This window comes from Gymnoscopelus microlampas (genome assembly GCF_963454915.1).
Source record: "Gymnoscopelus microlampas genome assembly, chromosome: 9".
Lineage (NCBI taxonomy): Eukaryota > Metazoa > Chordata > Actinopteri > Myctophiformes > Myctophidae > Gymnoscopelus > Gymnoscopelus microlampas.
Window position 1 is genome coordinate 22,260,321 of NC_139946.1, and position 25,790 is coordinate 22,286,110.

General features: G+C 42.2%; 1 protein-coding gene across 3 annotated transcripts; it reads right to left on the reverse strand.

The window, feature by feature from the left end:
• Nucleotides 1-1,460: 1,460 nt before the first annotated feature.
• LOC311051284 (guanine nucleotide-binding protein subunit beta-4) lies at nt 1,461-22,722 on the reverse strand. Of its 3 annotated transcripts, XM_084065816.1 has the most exons (12): nt 22,475-22,722; nt 21,153-21,238; nt 12,901-13,119; nt 12,002-12,040; nt 11,754-11,860; nt 11,091-11,105; nt 9,428-9,491; nt 8,766-8,928; nt 7,170-7,236; nt 5,974-6,175; nt 3,984-4,200; nt 1,461-3,093 (listed from the first exon to the last, which is right to left on the reverse strand). In XM_084065816.1, the coding sequence occupies exons 3-12, from the start codon at nt 12,955-12,957 to the stop codon at nt 2,987-2,989; spliced, it is 1,038 nt and encodes a 345-aa protein (XP_083921942.1). In that variant the 5' UTR covers nt 12,958-13,119; nt 21,153-21,238; nt 22,475-22,722; the 3' UTR covers nt 1,461-2,986. The 3 variants fall into 3 exon arrangements, with proteins under 3 accessions (XP_083921942.1, XP_083921941.1, XP_083921943.1); XM_084065815.1 differs by lacking the exon at nt 21,153-21,238; XM_084065817.1 differs by lacking the exons at nt 11,091-11,105; nt 21,153-21,238.
• Between the last annotated feature and the right edge of the window lie 3,068 nt (nt 22,723-25,790).

The following is a 25,790-nucleotide window of genomic DNA, read 5'->3' on the forward strand; positions in this document are numbered from 1 at the left end:
CACTCCCAACACTGATATGCAACACACTTCACATCCTGGACACCCCATGGATGTTCTCCAGGCTAAAATAAAACAACAGTTTTCTTTAACATTCTCTCTCAAAAAAAGAAAAGTCTTCCAATGCAAAGCCAGGTAGCTAAAACAAACATAAAAATGCAATGATCACTAGAATCACTGTTATGTCAAGAGGGATTTCATTGCAATTGCTAATAAATACTATAAACTGTACGGCAGTAGAAAGCAGAATCATATAAAAATGGAGCATTTGCCTTCAGAAGCAATGGGGAGCCATGTATGATCATGGTGCTCATCTGTAATTACGTTTTTAGTGTTCACTAGTATTGGCAAAGCTAGCACTTCTTTTGGATAATATTTCAGACTTTGTTATAGGCATAGTAGCTGGCAAACTCTCTTGGTATCTGTATTAGGAATCAAATGAGAGTAAAACGTTGCTGCTAGTAAAATCACTTTCTAGTATGAGCTGTATGGTAAGGCAGAATGAAGAGACACAAAGAGTGCCATACTTTATGTCAAAGCACACCCTCTTCATCTGACCCATGTTTGGTCAGAGTATTGGAGATAGGCACCTGCAGTAGCCAATGGTAGGTCCAACTTGTGGTAAAAAAAAAAAAAAAAAAACTTAAATAAATAAACAAAAGCTCAATAGTCATGGACGATGGTTGATGATAATTATAATCCTCAGAGGTACAGTACCTCCCTGTATGGTATTGGGTACATAAGTCATATGTGCTCAATGCTTTACATTTGTACTACAGTTTGTGAGTGCATTCGTAGCTCTCTATTAGGTGCATATTTCTTTCTACCATGTGTACTTTCTTCGCTAGCAATAATTAACTCTTCATAGCATGTTTTTCAGTGAGGGGGAAAAGAAAATAATTGAAAGTGTTAAACGCTTTTTTTTTAAAAAGCTAGATTTTTACAGGCTTGTAGCTGGCGGCAAGGGGGCGATTTGAGTGGCTAACATGACTTCAGTTCCATGTGGTCACTCTGTTAACACCCTTGTTGGCAAGAAAAGAATGTTGTCATGTAAAAAACAAAACGATAACGTGTTGAGCAGCAGTGACAGCCATCGCTCTCCTCCCACGTCTCAGTCATCATTAGAAGGAACTCTTGTTTTAATCAATCAGCCTGACATGAAGCCTTCACTTCTTTAATACAACAGACCCCATAGGTCCATACGGATTGGACCACTCCCCGAAGGTCCATACAGGCCTCATTATTGTTACAGGCTTAAAACATTACATAACAGCTCCTGCTGAGGAGATTATGTTGCTTTCTTGCTGAGCCCCTATTCCATCAGTCACTTTTTAAGGGCAACTTTTGAGATGCTTATCTCAGCTGTAAGGAAATGGAACAACAAATATGTAGTTTGGACAGCCCAGACATACTGACATGGGGACATTATGAAGAAGCAAGACTCTTTGTTTTTTTGAGTGATATTGAGTAATCTATTCTGTATCGCACAGTTGTTGATTTGCAAGGAGCGGATGTGGTCTCGGCATATACAGCATCCAATGATTTGAAACCACAAACCAACGAGTCTGCGCCAAAGAAAAATACCGGGCCTCCAATTAAAATATGCAATAGATGTTTTCAGTCTTAGACTAGAAGTCACCAGCTTCTCCTTTAGAGCTAAAACTGCATTCAGGCTAAAAGACGTTTTCTCTACTCAAAACAACATAGTGAGTGACAGAGTCCTTTGAAAATTAAAACCCCAGATTGTGGTGAGGAATGCCAACAGGTTAAACAGGTAAAAATAAAAGTAAGTCACCAATCACAGCTATGGTCCACATGTACACAATAGATTTGGTTACAGTATGTGCATGTGCTGTAACTGTCACACACACCACACACACAAGCATATCAACACACTGACGTATGAGAAAAGTGAGTTTAAAAATCAGCAAATGTGTTATCCAAACCTGGGTCCAATAGCCTTCCCACAATACTTTTGTTTTAGTATACTTGGCGACCAGATGGAATTTACCGATTAGGACAATACAGGGAGTGCCATTTAGTTTAGTAGACAACCATGGGAAATTCTTCTTTTTTTTCTTTCTTTTTTTTACGTCAGTTTCATATATACTGCACTTACACGTGACTGACATTTACACTTGTTAAAATTGTCCAGACGCAGCAAACCCTGCCCATCTGGTACACAAAGCAGATAAAAACAAACACTAAAGATTTTTTTTATCTATAATGGCTATTTCGCCAAGGTTTGGTGTTATCGTGTGTAGCAATGTGAATAGTATGTACATTTAAACCGAGATACACAACCCCCCCCCCCCCCCAAAAAAAAAGAAAAACCTCAAGGGTGAGAAATAAAACTACAAAAATATATACATACACATTATATATGCATATATGATGCATATATACACACATAATGCTATACATATATACTGTATTTATATACAATTACATATTACACACAGACTGTCCTCTAGTTTTAGCGGTAACCTCGGTAACATGCGCTCGTTATCACCGCCCTGGCGGAGAAACAGCAGGAGGACACAGAAACGCTTAACTTTTTTTTTAAGCTTTGCCCCACCCCCCTTATTTCTAGAACTCCCCTTTTACCTTCTGAGTGGATAACTCTTCTCAAAAGCTCCTCTGTTGTTGTTGTTATTGTTGCTGTGTAATAGGCGGGTAAAAAAACGTCACTTGGAAAGGTAGAAAGAGTTGGTACTTTCTCACAGGTGGGCTGGAAGGTTCTTGGGGTGGACAGGAGGGGGAGGGCAGAGTTGGATTTCGGTAGACACAGTGTTCAACCCCTCTAGTCCAGGCCAGCAGGTGGATAAGATGGAGTAAAGTAGATGGGAGGTGGCGCTGGGTTGCGTTGGGGTGTATTGGGTGTCGCGAGCAGGTCGGTCGGTTGGCAGGATCATTGGGAAGGTGGGAGAGGAAACGACGGGGTGGGGTGTTGAGATCAAATGAAACAGTGGGGGGGCAGGGTGTCTGGTTAGTTCCAGATCCGAAGGAAACTGTCCCAGGATCCGGTGGCTACAGCCATGCCGTCATCTGTCACCCCTAAGCAGCTCACCCTGTTGTCATGGCCTGCAAGCACACCTGAACACACAAACGCACACACAGATGGGTAAACACCAGAGAGAGGTTGAGAAGTCACTTAAAAATCACAGGACAATTTTGATCCCAGGCACTGAAAAATGTCCTTGTTTGTAACAACTTTATAACATTCAGGTAACATGATACTGTCAATGTTGCCGATAATATTAACATCAAGAGTATGATAACTATAGCTTAGGGCAAAAATTACATAATCAAATATTCATTATTAAAGAACACACAGGCTAGAACCTAGACTATTTATTTTTAATATGAAATATTATATGCTGTATAGATGGCAGACATGGTTGCTGCTGAGAAACGGGCTCTCTAGCAAGATCAAATTAATGATTCATACTTTATTATAGCCTCATTTAAGGTAAGTTTGGGTAATATAATGTATAAAACCTTTTTATTTACCCAGGGAAGGTTGCTGAGCATGAATGCTCTTTTTCAGCAATGCCCTGCTTCACACACACACACACACACACACACACACACACACACACACACACACACACACACACACACACACACACACACACACACACACACACACACCACTTGAGCAGCTGGGGGTTCAGTGCCTTGCCCAAGGGCACTTCAGTAGTGTTGGGAGAGGGGTAAGAGTTGTTTACAACGGCTGCAGCCACACTGGAGGTGTCGATTGGACATTAAAAACCCGTTGACTTGGCGTGTCGACGTGTGGCACAGACCATCCCAAATGAGTTGGAGCGACGCATAAAGGTAACCTTTTTATGACGGGCATCAGTCACGTTTCCATTTTTCGTTTGTTTATTTTCAACATTCAAATATAGGTTTGAAAATGCAATATTACATTTACAGCCCTAATAGCTACTGTATCTACTATCTAGATATGTTTCTGGGCTTACCTGCTCTCTCAGCCTTGAGGGTGTCCCACACGTTGCAGTTGAAGTCATCATAGCCGGCCAACAGCAGGCGTCCGCTCTTGGAGAAGGCCACTGAGGTGATGCCGCAGATGATGTTGTCATGGCTGTACATCATCAGCTCCTGGTCCGCACGCAAATCGAAGAGCCGGCAGGTGGCGTCGTCGGAGCCGGTGCAGAAGGCGTTCCCATTGGGGAAGAACTTCACGGTGGTGGTGGGTCCAGGGGGATATAAGGTTAATCATTATTTTTATTTTTTAGCCGCATGCGCTAGCGAGCGGCTCTGTAAACAGCACTAGTCTTAGTCCGACACCCGAGTGAAAAGTGTCGACACCTGAGTGAAAAGTGTCGACACCTAATTGTCATTGGCTGTCCTGGCTGTCCATCACACTTCCCCCCTTTTAAGCCCCCCTTTTAAGCCAATGGGGAGACGAAAATGTAATGGACGCGTTAGTCAACGAATTAGACGAGACGAAAATGTTATGGTGGGACGAATGGAGAAGATATCCAATCAGAATTACTCTTTTTGAGGGACTAGTTGGGAAGGGATCCAATCAGAACGATCCTCATTGTTGTTAGTTAGGTTGAACCACCCGAAAGCAGACCATATTAGGGGCCAGCATGGACGAACACACATCACAACAAGGCAACGCACGGAGTTATACAGCAGAGAAAGGGAGACAGCTTCAGCCAGGAGGGTTAGCCTAAATGCTAGCGTGCTTCATTAGACCTAGTTTGGCTATTAAGTTATTATTTGCCCATGTTCACACTGACTTCAATCTCAGCTATTGTTGGGAAGACCCGTGTGGTGTCACAAAATGTTGCCACCACTTATATAAAAAACATTCGAGCATTAATCTGCGACGCTAAGGCTAATGTTGCCAGGTTTGGCGAGAGAAACAAGCAATCCAAAAAACAAGTAATCAGGTTTATGAAAACATTGGGGCCAAATAAGCCTGCCCCATGCGGCTTTATTATGACTTAGGTCATTCTTGTTTAATTAGACAGTACAAAGAGGTCAACGAGAGGGGACATGTTTCACACTGCACTCACTGCCAGGACGCTAGGATCATGCGGTATGCACACTAATTAGAACCACTAGGACCTCCAGGTCCCCCACAGAGAAAAGCATGTATAAAGAAAGCAGCTGTTGCATCTTTAAAGTGGAATGGGAGGTTCAGGTCAAACTGCATGTCAGAATTTGTCAGTTTATGTGCCCTTTCCTTTGTAAACTATGACTTAAGACCAGTTAAGACAATAGACCGTTTACTAAGCTCCAGATACAGACAAATGTGTATCACTAGGAGGAAACATGGATCTACCTCATCTAGAATATCAATCAACTACATTGACTACATTATCACAAGGAGTGTTTGTGTAGCGCAGGGCAAGTAAGACTACAAATAGTAGCAATTAATAAATGGACAAACAAATAAACAAACACTTAGTTATACTAGTTACAGTTGCAATGTTCTGTATATTTGTATATTTGCAGTTTGAGCTTGGGGAAAGGGGTAAAAACAAAGGCACCCTCCAATCGCACTGGGCACCTGAAATCACTGTTACAGATCGCACAGCAGCAGCGTTTCACCATAGTGTTATGGTATTCCTATTCTTTTTATATAATGTTGCTGATTATCATGTAGATTATTGACATTGACTTATGGTATGAATGGGAACATGTCCTAGACCTAGTCAATGGCGGTTAGCAACGGTTGCTAAGCTAGCATTGGGCAAACGCTATTGTGGGGTGGGGCTTAGCGAACGGTCTATCTGGCATACATACAGTAATGTATGATCCCCAACTGGGCACTAATGTAACATGCCATATTTTGGTGGAAGACGACAAAGGAATAACATTTCCACTCATGTCTGTACATTTGGCTGCACACTATGATAAAGCCAAAGGAACCATTATCATCCAGTTCAGTCATTCATTCATCCATCTCCCAATCACAGGGTCAGTGGTACTCACAGCGACGGCGTTGATGTCAGATACATGGCCGGTGAAAGACTGCCTGCACATTCCGTCGCGCACGTCCCATAGCTTGGAGGAGGCGTCGCAGGCCCCCGACACGAAGGTCTTAAAGTCGGGACTGAGGGACAGGCTCATGACGTCCCCTGTGTGGCCCGTGAAGGTGGTGGCCATCTGGCCTGTCTCGATGTCCCACAGCGCACTTAGAGAGAGGAGGATGAGGTGAGGATCACTCTCGCGGTACTTTAACTCATTCAAAACCTGAAGCCGACTCTACAAATGTCTTCTAAAAATCTGTAGTTCTCAAACTTTTTTCGTGCCAAGGACCCCCAAAATGATATTTGGCCATGGACCCCCTCCCCAATGTGAAAATGTTTTGTGCCAGGGACCCCCCAGAAGAGAAGACTTTCTGGATTTCTGAAAAATGTTCAAAACTAGCAGATGTACAAGCTCACAGTAGATCTGCTAGATCTAAAATGACACGGATGCTTTCCCGGTTTTAGCACTCAGGATCAAAGCATCTTCCACACTGCATGTTAAAGCTGCAATCGTCAACTTTCATGCCCTGCCTGGGACTCGAACCCGGGTCCCGCTCACGAGTGCCCAAATGTATACTTCCGAGCTAAGACAGGAAACTTGTTTGGGCAGAGGATAAAATGCGTTTTGAGCTTCCTCCAATCTTGTCAACCAGAAGTGGTCCTACCATGTTAGGGTATATTACCACCAAAGGATATACATTTCTCAATAGCAGAGCAGGGAGGCCAACAACAACCACTGCAATTGCGTTAATTAAATTCCATTCACACATTCTATCATACCATACAGATTGGTCAAAATAATGTTTTATTCAAAGAAATGTATGGATTGCAGCTTTAAGCTATTACCCATGGGGTAATAGCTGAAAGGCTGTAAAGATGGGTAGCTGAAAGGCTGTAAAGATGAGTGCAGTGAAATAAAATGCAAACGTGTGCATTTTCTCGTCCTTACAGCATTTCTATGTACTGTATGTGAGAAAGAGAGGCTGGAGGTGTGTGTGTGTGTGTGTGTGTGTGTGTGTGTGTGTGTGTGTGTGTGTGTGTGTGTGTGTGTGTGTGTGTGTGTAGCCTATACAAATTTCAGTTTACTAATCTAAATTTGTATTTGTGAATTTTCTCTTAAATCTGTGGTGGTGTGAGCAGGACTTGTACTATACGCACCAGGTGGTGTCTCCAGAGCTAGTCACAATCTGGTTGTCATCCAAGAAACGACAGCAGGACAAATAACCTGAAAATAAAACCAGGGTTCTGCATCAACAGAGTGAAGGATGTACAAATAATTGGCAACTCTAAATTAGAGAAGAAAAAAAAAGGGGAAAAAAAAGAGTAAAGCCTGATTTATACTTAGTTGCACATGGTGTCAAGCAGCGAAAATAGTCGATCGACATGCTCTCAGCGCGCCGCATCACGACAAGCTTGCAGATCGGCTATTTTGGCTTTAGCATGATACTTTCCCATCCCTCGTGAGCTACAGGCAAGGTGCCCTTGTGCAAACCAATTAACGCTTCATCTGAAGCCTCCAGCGGAGCTGCTCAGTGGCACTTCCACTGGAGGATCGAGGTCACACAGAGCCGGTCCCAGGTGTGAATGTTTGTGAAGCAAAAAATAGCATGCGTGCTCAGCAACCACTGGATAAATTAAGAATTAACAGCTTGGATCCTTGTCGGCTAACACAAGTGCCCACACCCGGACATATGCATGCACCGCTAATAATGTGTACACCACTGATAACGTGTGTGAAAGCTGTGACTTACATTGGCTGAGATGAGGTAAATACAAGCTGGTTACTCCTAGATGGTGCAATTGCTTACATTTTATTATACTCTGAATAGATACATTTTGGATTATTTCATGTGAGCTAAAGTGTAGTATTTCTTTTTGGGGCGGTGTAAGTGAGGTTTGGACACTGACCAATCCTGCACCGTGATTGGCCAATAGTCTACAACGCAGTCTACGCTAACCCTTCCACAGTCAATGCAAATCTATACCTTTGCAAAGTCAGCCAATCACATTACAGCTAGTGTCATCACCACTAGCTGTAATGTGATTGGCTGACTTTGCAAATTCAGGACTGTGATTGGCTAGCGAAACACATGACACATGTGCAGCCCTATGAATAGCAGTATGGACTTGGAAAAAACAATTTTTATGTTTTTTTTTAAGTGAATCACTTCCATCACTGTGATGACCACTGTGACCACACCACCCACTTCACACTGGGTGTGATTTTTTATTGTATGCATGCCTTTTCTGTAAAGCACATTTCATACACTGACAAAGTGATGTGTAAAGGCATGAATGGAGCTCACTTTGGACACTTATTCTAGGCAGGTGTCCTGGACACTTGTGTGTTGACTATAGCTCACAAGGCTGTACTTATAGGTAAGAAGACAGGTCTTCTGCCTAGCTGTGTGTTCATATCTATAGCTCATGAGGCTGTACGTAGAACTTACCTTTTATGATACAGTAGATGCTAGTTTTACTATGCAGATTAGTTAGTTACTTGTTGGTGTTTTTGTCATTTGTTTTGCTTGACCACCAATGTTAAGAATGTTATTTAGAAGCATGTTGTTTAGATGAATGCTAGATTTGATGCTTATCTTGTATCCTAGTTTATTTGAAGCAGTACATCTACTTATACCACTATTAACCCTACCGTATGTTGACGAGAGTTGATGCCATTTACAATGATTTTGCCATTGTAAGTCACTCTGGATAAGAATGTCTGCTAAATGCCTAAATTGTAGGTGTCTATACCTGTGTGCCCGGGCAGCTCTCGGGTGACACGCACGTTGCCCTCGCGTGTCTTGAGGCTGTAGATGGAGCAGATGTTGTCCAAGCCTCCGCAGGCCACATAGTTCCCAGAGGGGGCGTAAGCACACGTCATCACCCAAGAGGAACGCAGGGGGATGGCGTGCATCTGGGGAGGGGAAACCAAGTCAAATTATCAGTGTGTTCTTACTTTATTTAGACAGAACAGCAGTGAGACAGGAAATTGAGGGCAGAGAGGGAGAAGGGCATGCAACAACAGAGGTCTCCAGCCCTGAGTGATGGATCATTGCGATCTCACAGCAAGAGGGTCCCTGGGTTAAAATCTGACTTTGTGTTTTTATGAGTTCCCTGTGTTCACGTGGGATTCCTCTTACACCAAAAGTCCATGTTTAGGGACATACTCCTGCCAGTGCCTCTGACCAACTGGCACTGGCCTTAGAGCTGGGGCTGGTCCCTGAACAGTGGCTTCCCACTGTTCCCAAGTTTAGACGGGTCAAATGCAGAGGTTCAATTTCCCCACAGGGATCAATATAGTATTATGTATGTGATCCCTTAACTGCTGCATGTGTGCACCAGTCTTAGATCCTATTTTTAACTGTGCTTATGAAAATGTAAAAAATATTCGGTTGATTATCACGGACTCTCACCTTATTCGTTGTGTAGCTGTCCCAAATGATCAGTTTGCCATCTTGGGAGGCACTGACAAGTAACCTGGAGACAAGGAGAAGGAACTTTAAAAAATAAAACTGGCTTACGTGTTTCTTCATTTGGCCTAGTCTAGCAACATGCACCAAGCTCATTCAAAGCAATGGCAACCAGCTAGTGGACAGATTTCTAAGGGATTAATTACAAGAAACTCCGTCACAAAGCATAATCATATTTTTTTTTATTACTTCATTCTTTTATTTAGACAGGAAAGTAAAGAACATGTCTAAAGCCAGGAATCGAACAAGGAACGTTAAAGTTATGCGAACGCTGCAATTACAAGCCACACCTGGCAGCCCGGCATTTCATGTTTAGCATGATCCCTCTAACCACTCGTTCATTTTCAACTCTCTTCTCTCTCTCTTTCCATCTCCCTTCTCTTGGTGGAGCCGTCCTTGTGCCATGTAGCCACAAGCATCCAGGGAAGCTACCACTTTGAATATGCCATTCCATGTAATATTCATCACCCCGGCTATGTGGAGGAGGGATCAACATGGAAGACGGGGTGAGACCAAGGCGGGGCAGGAGAAAAATAAGTGAGACAAACCAGCAAAGGGGGGAGAAGACGGAGAGAGAGAGATGACATGCAGGGATATGATCTGAATGACTCGTACTGGGAGGAAGATAGTTAGCAAGACAAATAAATGCATCGCAAATAAATGAGAAGGGAGAGAAAGTGAGGAATGGAGGGGGTAAGTAGAGAGGAGTGTAAAAGGTCATTGGGGGGTGGGGGGGAGAAAATAATCATCTATATTTTCTCCCACTTTATCTCTCTCCCTCTCTCTCTGCTGGGTGCATCTAATCTCTACAGGAACAGGAAGTGGTTTGGCGATGTGGTACCCATCTGCAAGGCTACAATCAAGGGGAGCGCTGCCACGCTCAAATGTCAACGGCTGTGTACAAAATCAACACAGGGTGTGTTTGGCCTCCTACTGGGTCACACAGAGGGCACTGGGCAACCTCGTACACACACCAACACACAAACATACTCATGCATGAAGAATACACAAACAATCAGGGACATACAGAGTGTGCACACGCACACTTATGGGAACAGCTGAGAATATTCAGGAATGCATGGTTTATAGCTAATTAAATTGAGGTATTAATCCTAAAATGAATCATGGAGCTCATCACAGTCCAACAGTTCCTCTATTAGCTTAAACTTGTGATGTACATACTACTAGTTTACAGTTTCTAAGAGCCTATGACATTTTATCAGACAGGTGAACGGACACATATTAATCATTATAATCAAGGATCTTCCCATCCACTAGCGGTTTATACTGCATGCATACTATCATAGTATTTTCCCATGGGGGGAAAATACACAAGATCTTGACTGACGATCATCAGTGCTCATATGACTCAAAAGTGGCAGTCAAATCTACAGTTAAAGAAGCAGTGTGTAAGTTGGCTATGGAAAACTGCAGCCTCCCACAGGCATTTGTTTGGGCATGTTGTCTCTGGCTTTTTGTGTTTTGCTGGCTGCCTACTGATCCTTGATCAGTAGTACTAGTGATAGCTGTCATTGTGGTATTAGTCATATTAGTAGAAATGCAATAACAAGTAGTACTAGCATAGTAATAGTACGTAGCCCCACACCTGGGACTGCCGTCACTGCCCCAGTGCATTGCGTGGGGAGACAGACAGATAAGAAGACAGATGGTGGGAGAGAAAAACAGTGGTACACACACATAATTACACACAAAGACGGAATTGATTCAAAACACTCACATTATTATGACTAGTTGACTAGCTCACAGACCTTGACACACTGTGCCAATAGAGCTGTGAGGGTACACTGCTTTGTAGTGGCTATCCACAATGTACTGAATAGACATTAATAGAGTAACATATATAAGTAGTAGTAGTACCACCACGACCCAGTGCACTGCATTCATCTTGATAGCAATGTTGTGGCTGCTTGTTAAAAATACCCGTCACAATTAGCAGCCTACTGTCATACTTCGGAGACACCCCTAGGACATTGCATAGATCTGGAAGGCAATACCCCCACCCCACCCCCTAATACAATACACAATTCATACTGCAATACTAAATGCTGAGGTAACCTTTTGTGGCCCATCATACCTTCATTGCAGAGACGTTAGTGAAAGTAGTCGTTTGTTAGTTTGTGTCAATTGGTAATTTCACTCAATAAACACTCATAATGTAATCCATGATCATACAGTAGCTGGAGTTACTGCGTAACAGATAGAAACGGCTGTGACAGTTTTCAGTCACAGTATGACCAATCTATTGTACCTCGAGTCGCTGCCCCAGTGCATTGCATAGATCTTGGCCAGGTGGCCCCTGAGAGTGCGGCGCGTCCTCATCTGTATCCGGCCCACCGAGTCCAGACCAGCTGTGATCTGCCAAAACACAGGAAGCAACGTCAGCAGGAACACTCACAGCCAACACACCATCATTTTCTCACACACACACGCTGACTAATATGATTTGTCACGTTCTTCAATGAATTTAACACAACTCCCATCTGAGTTTTCTCTTACCTGTGACAGGGTGGAGTCACTACATGCTTTCCTCGCATCCTGTAACACAATAATTACCAGTTAACAACACGCATCACGGTCTCATGTTATTTTACAGGTTTTGTGGAAATATCTTTTATAGTGTTTCAGTGCCATCAATGCAGAATGTCTCACAAATGCTAGGACATTTTCATTTTTAAATCACAACATTGAGCAGCAATGGCCATTCCTGTGTTATTATATATTGTTGCCAACTACCACTACTGAGTGACAAATAAAACCTCTGAATCTTTGTTAATCTCAATAGTGGATAAAAGTAGGAAATCCCTTAAGTCATAATGAAACTACATTATGCATGCCAAGACTGATGAAACTACTGATGAAACTTCAAGCATTAAAGACATGTCAATTTTCATAAGACTGGGTCTTAGTTTTCCATGACATTAAAAATGGAAGACTTGCTACCACTGACTGACCAATGGAGCACCAAAGTCCGACATCACTGGCACTAGAGGGCGCTATCCCCCTGGGTCACAACGTTATTTTTTGTATTGGAATTTGTATAGGGAATCATAAGAACTGTGTTCCTTAGTGAAACACCTCACTAATTACAGAAAGAGATGTTGCTGTTATTTTGGTTGGTCTGTTAAGATTTGCCTATGGGATTTCCAATATAAAAAAAATAACGCCATGACCCAGGGGTAGTGGGAGTGACGTCAGGACTTCAGTACTCTGTCATTTAAATTAACTCAGAATTCAGCTATACTTATTCAGCGCACTAAATGAAGACAGTTATGGTGTTACGGTTTGGTCAAACACAATGGGAATCACAGGGTACTGTGGAATGTCACTGAAACAAAGATAAAAACAGAGACACATGCAAACAAACGCATGCATGCACAAACACAAGGCTCCCGTACCCGGATTTGATTGCGTAGTTGCTCAGCTTCCTGTCGTAACTGTTCCAGCTCGCTCATTGTCCCTCTGTGATGCGTTTGGGTTGCTTCAAACACTGCTGCTGGGCTGGGAAAAGCACACACACACACACACACGCACGCACACACACACACACACACTCACTCACTCACACTCACTCACACACGCACACACTCGTACCAGCTGACACCTGCAGGACACACCTGCACATGAACACACACAGAAACACAGAGAGAGAAAAATACTTTTAGACAGAGGGATGAGGCTCTTCATGAGGGAAGGCTTCCATCAAACAAACAGAGGCATCCTGTGGGCTGTTTTGGCTAGAACCAAAGGGGGGGTGGGGACAAGGATTCAGGCCTGTAGAAAGCAAGGGTTCATCTGCCCTGAGCCAAGGCACCGCAGAGGGTGGCCTGGCTCTTCAAACACCCCCAGACTGGTTCAAAAGGCCATCCGAGCCGTATGCTGACCTTTCCTGACTCAATCGGCCTTTTGTGTTATTGTCTTTGTGCTGCTGCTTGCTCAGCCCGCACTGGAAGGTCCTGCAGAATGTTGGGAGGAGAGTAGATGTACTGCAAGTAGCACAGTACACTTCACCAAAACAGGGATTCTCAACTGTAATTGGGCCCCTGGTTCTTTGAAGCCTAAGTAACATTATTCTCCAGCAGGCCGAAGGGCGAGTATGTTTTGCACCCTGTATGTCCGTCCGTGAACAGCTAATCTCCGGCACCATTGGCTTGCACACACTACCTGGATGCCAAAGCCGAACCTCTACCCCGAATTTTTCAGATTGGCCTGTTATAGCGCCACCAGGAGGCCGATTTGGATATCACACCTACATATTTTGTCTAAACCTTACGCAAATCAGTACACAGTATCTCTAGATTGATTGGTTTTGTTTTGAACAAAATGCCACAAATTATGAACGCAGCGTGCAATTTCCATCAAATTGGCCTTTTCAAAAAGCGCCACCAGCAGGTCTAATTTAGCAAAACAATTTTTTGGAACAAAATGCCTCACATCATGAATGCAGTGTCCGATTGAAAAGGCTTAAAAAGAAATGGCACCCTTTTCAAATTGTCCTATTATAGCGCCACCAGGAGGCCACAATAACCTACCTGACCTGGCGGAGACCTGTGCTTTAACTTCTCAACCTGTGGGTCGGGAGTCAGTAGAGGGTAGGGAGTTGATGAAAGTTTACAGACAAGAAAACTCATCTTAATAATGAACTTATAATATTCTAGGCCCTGACTTACTTAACCCCTTAAACCATACCTACAGTATATTATACTTTATTGACCCGAGTCCCACAGGGGTCTATACTAGGCCCCCTACTTTTCCCCCCTTCTACACAAATCTTTTCGCCAAATGTAGATCTACAAGCTCACGTGTCGCATTACGACGCTTGTGGTTGACGGTTGGGAGCTTATACTGTACATCTTTTTTGCCAAATGTTCGCCCCCAGAAAAAGGACACTAGGGTTCATATGAAATGTCATGATATTTTGATACCAAATACCTCAACATTGATATTATTGTCGGGATGACTATTGGTGTTTTGACTGCTTTCACAAGATATCTACACAATGAATGAGATGTTTGATAAATGATCAGTACTACCTATTTGCTACATGGGTAAGAGGCAACAATAGAACAGCTAGAGCAGTCAGTTAAGTTCAGAATATTACATCGCTTTATTGTAATGCAGCCTTTAAAACTAGGAACAGACAAGACTTATGCCACATCACAGTATTATAATCTCCAAAACCTCAGAAAAGATCCTAGTCTCATATCACAATATCGATGTAATATTGATATATTGCCCAGCCCTGACAACCACTGGATTACAGAACATGTACTACAAGGCGCTGCTGGATGATGTGGTATATTAGACTACATTCATCATTGCAGGGCGTATGTGTATATGAGTAAGGGAGAGAATATGTGAGAGAGCCAGAGAGAATGAGAGAAGACGTGTGCTTGTGTGTGAGCGCATGCATGAAGTGTGTTAGAAGAACATCATGTGTGTGTGCGTGTGCGTGACTGCTTCTTCCACCTTTGGGAACCTAGAAATGGGTCACAGTGCACTTACACACTCCTCAGAAATGTTTGGACCATCACCCCCCTCATTTTCCCCTCAGTTTTACAGCCTGCAGTCCACAGTCTTAACCTTCCAAGATAAAATGTTCAGTTCTATTTTCTATAATTCAACAATTAGACCATCTTCTCCACAGGACATCAGGCTGATGTGGAGATGGAGGATTGTCTGCTCTATGGACATTTTACCATGAGCTTTACATCCATTATTTTCCTTGGATGGGTCCTGATACGAAAGACAACTCATGCTAAAACACTGTAAACACTAACAGAAGCTCAGGCCAAGATATTTAGGCTACATTACGTAGGTAAGGCTATAGCCAACACCAACACAATGCACAACAGTGGAGTGAATGTGAGGTTTGAGCTGTCAAACAAGTGCCAAGCACTTCTACTTTAATTCTGAGCAATTAGTGCACTGTTTTATCTAATGTTCCCATGTTATGAGAGAGAATAAGGAAGAGAATTCAGAGAGAGAGAGGGAGAGGGATAATTTCTTAAGCCTGAATTATTCGTCGTTGTGTGCCAGTGTAACACAGAAAATAGCAGATCTACAAGCTCACAACGTGTCGATGTGATGCGCTGACCCTGTCCCTGATGCCTTATTACCAGATGGTAATAAGGCATCAGGGACAGAGTGTTGCAACTCTTTCAGCTGCCTAGGAGTGACGTCACTCCCCCTCCAACCAGCTGACGCAAAAAACCTGAAGAGAGGCTCCCTGGGCATAGGCTTGCCTGTGATGTGGTAACGCTCTGGACTGTTGCGGGACCATTACGTGCCTCCAACCCTTCTACGTCACACAAGGAGTGCCTCGTGCGCTAGCAAATAACCCGGTTTGACCTTCAACAGCATGTCAGATGTATCAATAACATTCAAGGAAAGCGTCATGAAATATGGCTGAGAACACAATACAGATGAGGGGTGAAAAGGCTTGAGTGAGAGATATGATGCAAAAAAACAAACAACATTGTGGCAAATGCAATGAAGTCCTACATGTACTTCAGAGAGTAAGCGGGCAAGAGACCAAATCCCCTCAATGTCTGCCTCAAGTGGCTCCCCAATGCCGTCTCCTCAGTTTTCTAACTATCTGCTCTGCTATCTGTTGCAATGTATTGATCTGACTTCTGCCTACTGATACATCAGGGAAATCTAAATTCATGGGAATGGGTTTGGACTAGGACTGCCCCCTGAAAATTTACAATTTGAATAGCCAGTCGGAGAACCCTCAGTTGAGGGAGATTCTTTGATTTGAGAAGCCAAGGGTATATTATTATTAATCGGACTGTACAGATGTTACATTTCCCATTCTAATTACATTGGATGAAACATTAAGCTTAATTTATACTCCATTGTGCAACAGTGTTGATTGCTTGACAAGGGGAGCAAATCTACAAGGTAACAAGTTGCATTGTGATGATGGCTTGATGGCTCGTCTGTTCTTTTTGGGATGCTGTCCCAAGTTGCAGGGCTTTTTTTTGTCTTTGGCAAATTATAATCCTGATCAGCGTTGGTCTGCTTCAATGTTCACATCTACCCGGACGGTGCTTGAGATGATCAGATGAGCGCAAAGTTATAGAATATTATTCTGTACAGCAAATATACAGATTCTCAGTTATTGAGAGAGACAGTTAGTATGACACTCCTGTAGACTTCTGTTGGAAACGGAGAATATTAACATAAAACATGCCCAAAAGGGTTAATGTATTATGTACTGTGATGGTGTCGGTCGTAGATGGGCCTGGACGGAGCCCCCTACTCTCCTCTCCAGTATGTAAATGCCTGGGTTAGAAGCGTCCGTCCTGGTAGCGCAAAATAATGTTAGTTTTGTTCATGAAGGCATAAGACGAAGCAGTCTTAAATCGTTAGATTCGTTACAAAATAGATAATAATCTATACTGTAATAAAACAAATCTGTGTGTGTGTGTGACTCCGTGGCCGGTGTGACTCGGAAAGCGTCCGACTGAACAGTTTCAGTCTCACTCTCAAACTTGCCGAACACAATTCTTCAAAAAACTGAAAAATCACAAATATATGTATCCGTCAACCTGCGAGTCTGAGGAGAACACAGACAATCTCAGAGTGTTTGGGAGATTGTATGCATCAGCCTTCCCGATTGGCCAACCCAAACCGTTAGCTTAACGGATTGGCGAAGTGTCACATCACGTTTGTGCCGCTTAGCAAGTATTAAGTACCTGATTTTCCTATTCGCGTAATGTTTGTGGCGCATAGTCAATATGACAGCATGTACAGTATGCAATGGGACAGAAAGTGGGCAAAAGCCATAAGATGGAAGAACGTGATAGAAGAATGGTAGTAATGTTGGGATGGAGGAGGAGAAGGGAGGCATCTTTATCAAATTAAAATAAAAGTGGGTGATAACAGAAGGTACAGTTAGGGTTGTCACGATTATGAAATTGTGCATATTTTCAATGATTCCCGCAAATGTAGCACTCATCATAATGCAGTAAATATCCGCACATATTTACAGCACTGTTATTAGTATAAATGGCCAACATGAACGCAGGATGACATTCAATCAATATGTATATCAAGTTATATTTTGCGCTACGGATAGTTCATACCCAGGTACACACTTGTGAGAAAAGCACAATGGATTGGAGCGGAGAGGAGGTGGCTCCATCCATACCCATTGAAAGAGAGAGTTATGAAACTCTGCTGGCTTTGCCAATAAATGTCTGAATATTATCTGAAAATTCTCAGTTTTCGGTGGAAGTGTATGGGACTCTCTCAACAGCTCTGGGGCTCTGTCCGTTTGTACTGTACATGCATATCGCTTCAGGTCAATTAATTAACTTTGTGCTTAGTCTGCTTACCCGATCATCTCAGCATATTATAACAAACACAGGGTAGATTTGTACACCTTGTAGATTTGTTCTATTTGTCAAGCAACAGTTTCGTGATGGAGTATAAATTAAGTTTAGGATAACGTTACATAAAAAAAATCATTATCACCTCAGAATGACGAGAATCTACAGAATCATAAAAGTGGTGCATACATAGATATGTACTTTCGATGATTTAAGTGTGTGTGTGTGTGTGTGTGTGTGTGTGTGTGTGTGTGTGTGTGTGTGTGTGTGTGTGTGTGTGTGTGTGTGTGTGTGTGTGTGTGTGTGTGTGTGTGTGTGTGTGTGTGTGTGTGTGTTGTTATGTTTTTTAGTGTGACTTGCTGGCAATTACGTTAATCTAAGAGCAGATAGTGTGCATGTGTATCATTTCTCCAGGCTGCAGTCAGTCAGTCAGTCGGCCTATCAACCAACCACCAGTCATGCCAGCCAGGCCCATGCAGCCACAGAGCATGGCACAGTGACAGGGATGACAAAGGAGGGGCTGTGTGTATTGGAGATGCCTATTGTTTAGAGTGTGGCAGCCAGCTACAGTAGCTAGCGCTGCTTGGCACCGCCACAGGCAGGTCTCTGTGGGGCTAAGCCTAGCCATGGAAGGCTCAGTCGCAGCTCTACTGCCATGACCCACTACTACCTACCACCTACTACCCAACCAACTTCTTCAAGCCTGAACTGGGGCTGTTCGCTGGTAAACAGTAGAAGACAGGTGTTACAACAGATAGTTCCCCAGTGTGTTCCTCAGAGAGTGTGTGTGTGTGTGTGTGTGTGTGTGTGTGTGTGTGTGTGTGTGTGTGTGTGTGTGTGTGTAAAACTATGAATATGCTGTGTTGCTGAAAATTAGCATAGCAATAATGGAAATAAATTGTTTCGATGAATTGTACAGTTATGAGAATAAAACAAATATGAAATGACGGCATGATACACACTTTAGGTTCATGTTTATGCAACACACACACACACACACACACACACACACACACACACACACACACACACACACACACACACACACACACACACACAGAGCCTTGACCTCTCCCCAGGAAGGTCAAGAGTGTCGTGCAATACAACAACTGAATAACAAAGTATCCTACTGTAGTCTCAGACTCTCAGGTTGCTATAATAATGGACCTTGGTCATACTGAAGAGTAGTACAGATTAGTCACAGGACACGCTGCCCCTGATGACCCTGTCACAGTGTTAGTCTGAGTTCAGCAACAGAAGCTCCGAAGCTTAATTTACAGATCCTTCCCCAAAAAAAAATAATATAAGTACATTTTTTTTCATAATATAATTCAAAAAGTGAATCTTTCATATATTCTTGATTAATTGCGCATAAAGTTATCCATCAGGATATTTTAGAGCACCTTGTGCTTCTGTATGTTGAAAAGCTTTATATAGATGCTGATTTCCTTTTCCAGCAGGACTTGGCACCTGCCCACAGTGCCAAAACTACTAGTAATTGGTGTACAGACCATGGTAATGTATAACTGTGCTAAGTGCTTAACTGACCAGCCAACTGGCCTGACCTGAACCCCACAGAGAATCTGTTGTATTGTCATTTGTCAAGAGGAAGGTGTGAGACACTAGACTCAACCATACAAATGAGCTTACGGCTGCTATCAAAGCAAACCTGGGCTTCCGTAACACCTCAACAGTGCCACAGGCTAAAAACAAAAAGGTTTTAAATATTTCACTTTATGCGCAATAAATGATTTTTAAATGATATTACGGAATAACTTTTCCACGATATGCAATGTTTTTGAGAAGGATCTGTAAATTCCACACATTCAATGTAAATGAACTGAATCCAAAATATTCAAGTTCTTGGTGTCGGGGCATTACTCACAACCCAGAATTAGGGCTGCGCAATATATCGATATCATATCAATATCATGATATGAGGCCATCGTCTGGGATTTTGGGTATCATAATATTGTGATATTACATAAGCCCAAGTGTTGTCTTTTCCTGGTTTTAACCCATTAAGACCTGAGGCCGATTCTACAAATGCCTTCTAAAATCAGTAATTGTCAAACTTTTTATTAATTAAAAATGATTAACATTTTTCAAACACTTCAAAGATTATTTTTTTTATTTCCAAAAATAGCAGATGTACAAGCTCGCAGCGTGGTACAAAGTGACGCACTGCGAGCTTGTAGATCTTCCATTTTTGAATAGCCGGTATTAATGGGTTAAAAGCTGCAGTAGAGTAATTCAATGTCATTTTCTTATCTGGCTGCTCTAGCCGTTTTATGATTTGCCATTACCCACATAATTATTATATAGGCATTACTGTTATTTATAAACATTCTGCCCTACCCAGCATACTCTCAGCATGGCAGTATTACAGTTGACTTTGAGGTCTACAGCCACCTTTACACCTCTGTTACAGTAAAATGTCATTGATGAAAAATGTAAACATTTATGAATGACCTAAACAGAAGACATTAGGCATGGTGCTAGATACAGAATAAGCGAGCCCCTCTTTGGATAAATAATTGTCCCCTTCAGGGGTGCCTTGGTTCAACCAGTTAGCTTGTTTCCCACATAATCATGCTGCCTTTGGTTTGAATCTGGCTATTAAGTACCAAGTCCTCTAGTCTCCCAGCACAGCAGCCAAATGATTATATATAACTTTTGGGGCACAACTATTAAAAGTGTATTAAGGACCACCCTCAAGACAAAAACAAAAAGTGTGTCAGACATACTGTATGGATTAACTAACTACAACTCTCCTTAGACAAACCATGGACTTCCGTTACAGCTCTGCCAAGCAGAGGCTTACCTGAGATGTTCTCTGGCAAAACCCAGTCATAACTTGAGACCCTCCATAACTGGACACACATGACATGAGATGGTAGGTCTGACCACATGAGATGCAATCACTGAAATAGTTGAAAAATACAGCTTCCGTTTTGTATCATACTCCCCAATAGTTTGAAAATGTATATTGATATTGTAATATGAGACTACAAGCGGCTAGTGTATCTAGTCTAGTGACTAGCCTATCCCCTGGGAATGAGATTTTGGTTAGACTATTTCAAAATGCCATCTTTTCCTATCACATACTGATAAGAAAAAGTGCCCTATGGTTATCTGTATACATTTTTCCCATGTCACCCTAATTTTTAAGTCATCATGAATGTTAGTGTCACTGTCACCACCTAGAATGGGAAGGCATAGGGGTGGGGGTCCAGCAACTAGGGTAAAGTGCATGAAAGTGAAAGTAGCTTGGCAGGGCAGCACCACCAGGTGTAAACTTGTCCACTCACTATTCCAAACATGTGGAGAATGAAGATCCTGGCAGATGTAGGCTAACAACAGGCCATATCCCTTCCAGACAGACAGTCTACCAGAACTGCAAGTAAAACATGTTTAACATCTAAATTTGTAAAACGAACTGTAATAGCACGTTTTGATAAAAGTCTGCCATAATACCTCAGAGACCAGACCATCACAGTCAGAACCCAGGTAGCCCAATCTTTAATCTTCTTTAACGGATCTTATTGGTAAAAAAAACAAAAACATAAAAGTCATTAGACTGTAGTGTTTAAACTGCGCCTAATTACAATACCACTACATTTTTGATGTCTGGAGAAATATAAATAACTCGTATTATAAATTAAGCATACATCGCCTCCTGATCTGAGACTACATGAACGAGGTACCAGACAGTTGCCGCTCGAATGAAGGCAGAAATCATGTATTATTGATAACATGGGACATTTTTAAAACACCCCAGATCATCTTCTTGCTCCATAAACGAACAGACCTAGCAACAATAAATGGAACCGGTCGCACGCAGTGATCTTATTATGATTATTGTAACGTTAGAGTATATTTCCGCCTGTCTGAGAGTCATTTGACAGCCGTGCTGCAACAAGGCCGCACTTTGACAACAGTGACATTTCAGCAAATGAAAGAGAAAACGTGTATAAACACAGTATACTATAGCATAGCGAGAGAATATAGAATCCATAGACCCTCCCAACGGTCATTTATAAGTACGGGTACTTATGCTGTCCTACAGGTTTGGCAGCAGATATTTACAAATATACATAACAAATTCCCGACGGTAATCGGAAAACTCGCCCCAAAACACGCTCACCTTTTTTCGCGGACCGCTCGCCCCTAGCGGTTCTTGTATTAGTTTTACATACGGTTAGAAATAAGTTTAGGGTGTTGTTAGCCATAGTTTTACTGAGGTTAAGGTTAGGAATAAGGCTAAGTTTAGGCATAGTTTTACACTGAGGTTACGTTTAGTAATAAGGTTAGCCGGGGCCGGCATAGTTTTACAGAGGTTACGTTATGTTCAGGAATACCTGGTGGCGACCGTTCCGAGGTCGCCGGATTTGCCCCGGAGTGACTGTGTTTTGGGGCGAGCTTTTTTGGTATTCATGCCGACGTGAGCCAAGCAGGAAATAAAAGGCAAAAGAAAATGTCAAGACAGACCAGAGAGATAAGCTTCCATTTATAAATCCATCGCACCACGGTGTCGCTTGCCGACAAGCAGCCAGGGGTCTTAAGACCCTCGGGTTCTTGTCGGCAAGCGACACCGTGGTAAATTAGGCAATAAACACCAGGCTCTTCTTACCTGAAACAATCTGGCTCTTTTATTATCCGGGCTGCCCGTCGCTCCGAATCTCGTCGCTGCCAAATAATCCGTTTTTCAAATGACAATCATGGCTCCAGCTGTGAGAGAAACGGAAGGATTATCTGTATTAGTTCTAGGACGATTAAAAACTGGGGTTAATTAAAGAGACAGAGGCTTCTAGGACGCGCGACACCACGGGGGGAAGAAGAAGATTTGAGTAATTCTTTTTTCACCACCAAAGCAGCCTAATCACCACACCCATGAAAGTGGGAACATAGCAACAGCTTACGCCCGAGGGGTGCGTTCGCATAAACTGCTTGCTTTTCGAAGCTGATAGTGCCTTTTGAAACACCACAATACATGTACCGTTATTACACTATACGTAGTATTATTCCACACGACAGCTGTGTTTAAATTGCGCCTGCTGTGTGCAAGAATGAGGCGCTGGGATAGAGTGGGTCACCCTACGCGAAGAATGGTATCGCCCGTCAGCCCCCTCAACAAAAAGAAACACAGAATGGGACACACAGGAAACAAAATGTAAACCCAGTTGCAACATTGTAGTAGTGGTCAATAAGATGGACTTGGGTTTGCCAATTAAGCCAACCCCTTAAGTCTAAAATGTTTAAGTTAAGACTATATATATATTTATATATATATACTTAAGAGTGGAGTAACTGATGTTTTTGAATATCTTGATTGTATAAGGGAAAATTAAAGTGTGTAGAAATATTGTCTTCTCTGTCAGAGTATTGAATTTATTTAAACTGTCAACATCATTTACTAACATAATATTTTCCAGACTATATAAAACTGAGTCACATCTAAGAGCACTAATATCTGTACAATGTAGATTCAAAAGATGGCAAAAGGGGGCATCCAATAACATCCAGTGTGCATCAACACCACAGTACAGTTACAGTAAGTCTGTAGTCAGTATGTCGCAAAACATAAAGCTGTACAACTTTTCGATTGTGACAAAGAGGATTGTGCACTCACCCCACTATGTGCTCTCACCCCCACTATGTAATGGAAAGTAGGCTCATTGAAGAAGATCTCTCCATTAGGAAAAGATGAATTTTTAATGTGCCCAATGAAAGAGAGCAGTGGGATAGGCTTTTCCTTATCTCTGCACGAGCCATAATCAATGAGGGACAGATGAAAGTTCCCTGGCTTCCTTTTGGAATAGCATGAGGTCAGATGAAGCCTAATTGAATTCGCACACAGGCAGCAATAGATTAAGCACGCCAATCCCACTTCCACTGACATGCTTTATGAGGATTAGGATTTAGAGATGATAGCAGAAAGCCCTATTTAGTAGTGCTTAGTCTTTTGTTGCCTTATAAATATACTATTATGATTGTATTAAACACTTTGGAGAGCTGGATCCGTATTTATGAAGATGACCAATGCCCATTCAGAATCTTAATTTGCTGTTTCATATGGGATGAATTAGAAGGTGTGGTAAATGAGGCACATTCCCTACTATTCCTAAATCATCCTACTTTAGACCCATGCAATTTTCATGGCTGAGAACTGAGAACACAATTATAACATATTTAAGCTATTAAAAAAAAAGTCTCCGGCTCATCAAAATCAATCTGCTGATTGATATAAATGTATCCATGCATTCATTATATTTACATCGTTTTAAAAGGATATACACTGACATAGTAAGGAGGTATTGTAAAATAAAACAAGATGTGACAATAACCCGAGGATGACATCACTTTGGAATGGATCAAGAGAAGCTTTCTTTCAGTTCATGTCTGAAGTTGCTCAATCCATAAACCCACAGCTGTATGGTTGCTCAATGACCATATCAGTAATTTCCAACTGAATCACACCTGTACCTACGGTACATATTCCTTGATTTTGTCACATTTTGTACTGTATACTACTAACCCATGTCATGTTCATATTTTGGCTTAGTGAAGAAAAGTGAAACTAATTTAAATGATCCTTCATGTCTATAAACCAGTAAACTCTCATTGCTGCTGTGCATTATTCTCTAGAGAGCAGCAGAGAGAGAGAATTCATTAGCCAACTGAGAATCAGAGTCAAGGTGTCCAAGAGCACATCCCCGGCCAATCGGGTCCCTTACACCATTGCTTGGCAACCAAAAGGAGAGGGAGGGAACGAATTGACACTGTAAAAATAGCACATCAATAGCCTGGTGTTTGAAAAAAAACACATGCTGCCTGTTCTATAAATAGCCCCTGGGAGCTTGGACCAGGTATCCTTCAATGTACAGTCTAGCCCAATTTATATTTCATCGATGCAACATGTTGTAAGCTTTTAGGTCTGATATTTTTTGTGCGCTTCATGTATTGGACTATAAATTAAGCACATCTCATCTGTCTCCTGTCCTTCCATGAAATGTGTTTTCTTTTCTTTTTGCATATGAATACTCAACCTAGCTGGTCAACTAATATTACTGTAGACCTAAATGTACAGTAACACTCAAATCAGCTCTGTGGAATGATTTGAATGTATGCTGTTCCATTCCGTTGTAGAGATTTTCCTGTATACACAACAGGTACAAGCTTTTTGTGTGCACAGTATCTCATTTGTTGCTCTGTCCATTATGCAAACATACTACGGCCTGTGTTGTGTTAACAGATTTGAATGTACTCTAGAACAGCTGGGAGTGTGAGGGTCTATGGAATAACTTGAATGTGATATCATCTTGACATAATATTTGATTAATGTTATAACCTCACATTGAGCTTCACATTATTTCCAAGTGTCAGATTATCAACATGCTTGTATATGGCACATGTAATGTAAAGAAATACAGTAAATACAATAATATCTATAATATCTAAATCAGTTACACAGGACAGATACAAGTCCCAATTCGTGGGTGATGGAATCAAGAGGGGATAATGGGACGTCAATCTAAAGCAGCTTCTCTGCACCTATTTTTATCCACACATTCCCATTCTGTTTCTTTGTGTGGCGATGCACCTCATCGACCTCTGTGTAATACTTCCAGTGTATCAAAGGCAATTAAAAGATGTAGCAACAGTAAAGCCTTAAAAGGCTTTATCAGGGCCGTATTATCCGCCAGACATATCTCCAGGGGAGGCTGGCCGTTGCCAGGGCAACCCTTACAAATGGCAACTGACGTCAAGAAGGTAGGAGAAATACCAGGGAGAACCAGAGCTGCTATGCATAATGGATCATTGAAAAAAAGGCCCCTCTTGAAGAGTACTGAAGTGACTTAAAATATGCATGCCTTGCTGGGCTCGCCATCACCACATCTCTCTTCCTCTTTCTGTCCATCTGTGTGTCTCTCTCAATCTGTCTCTCT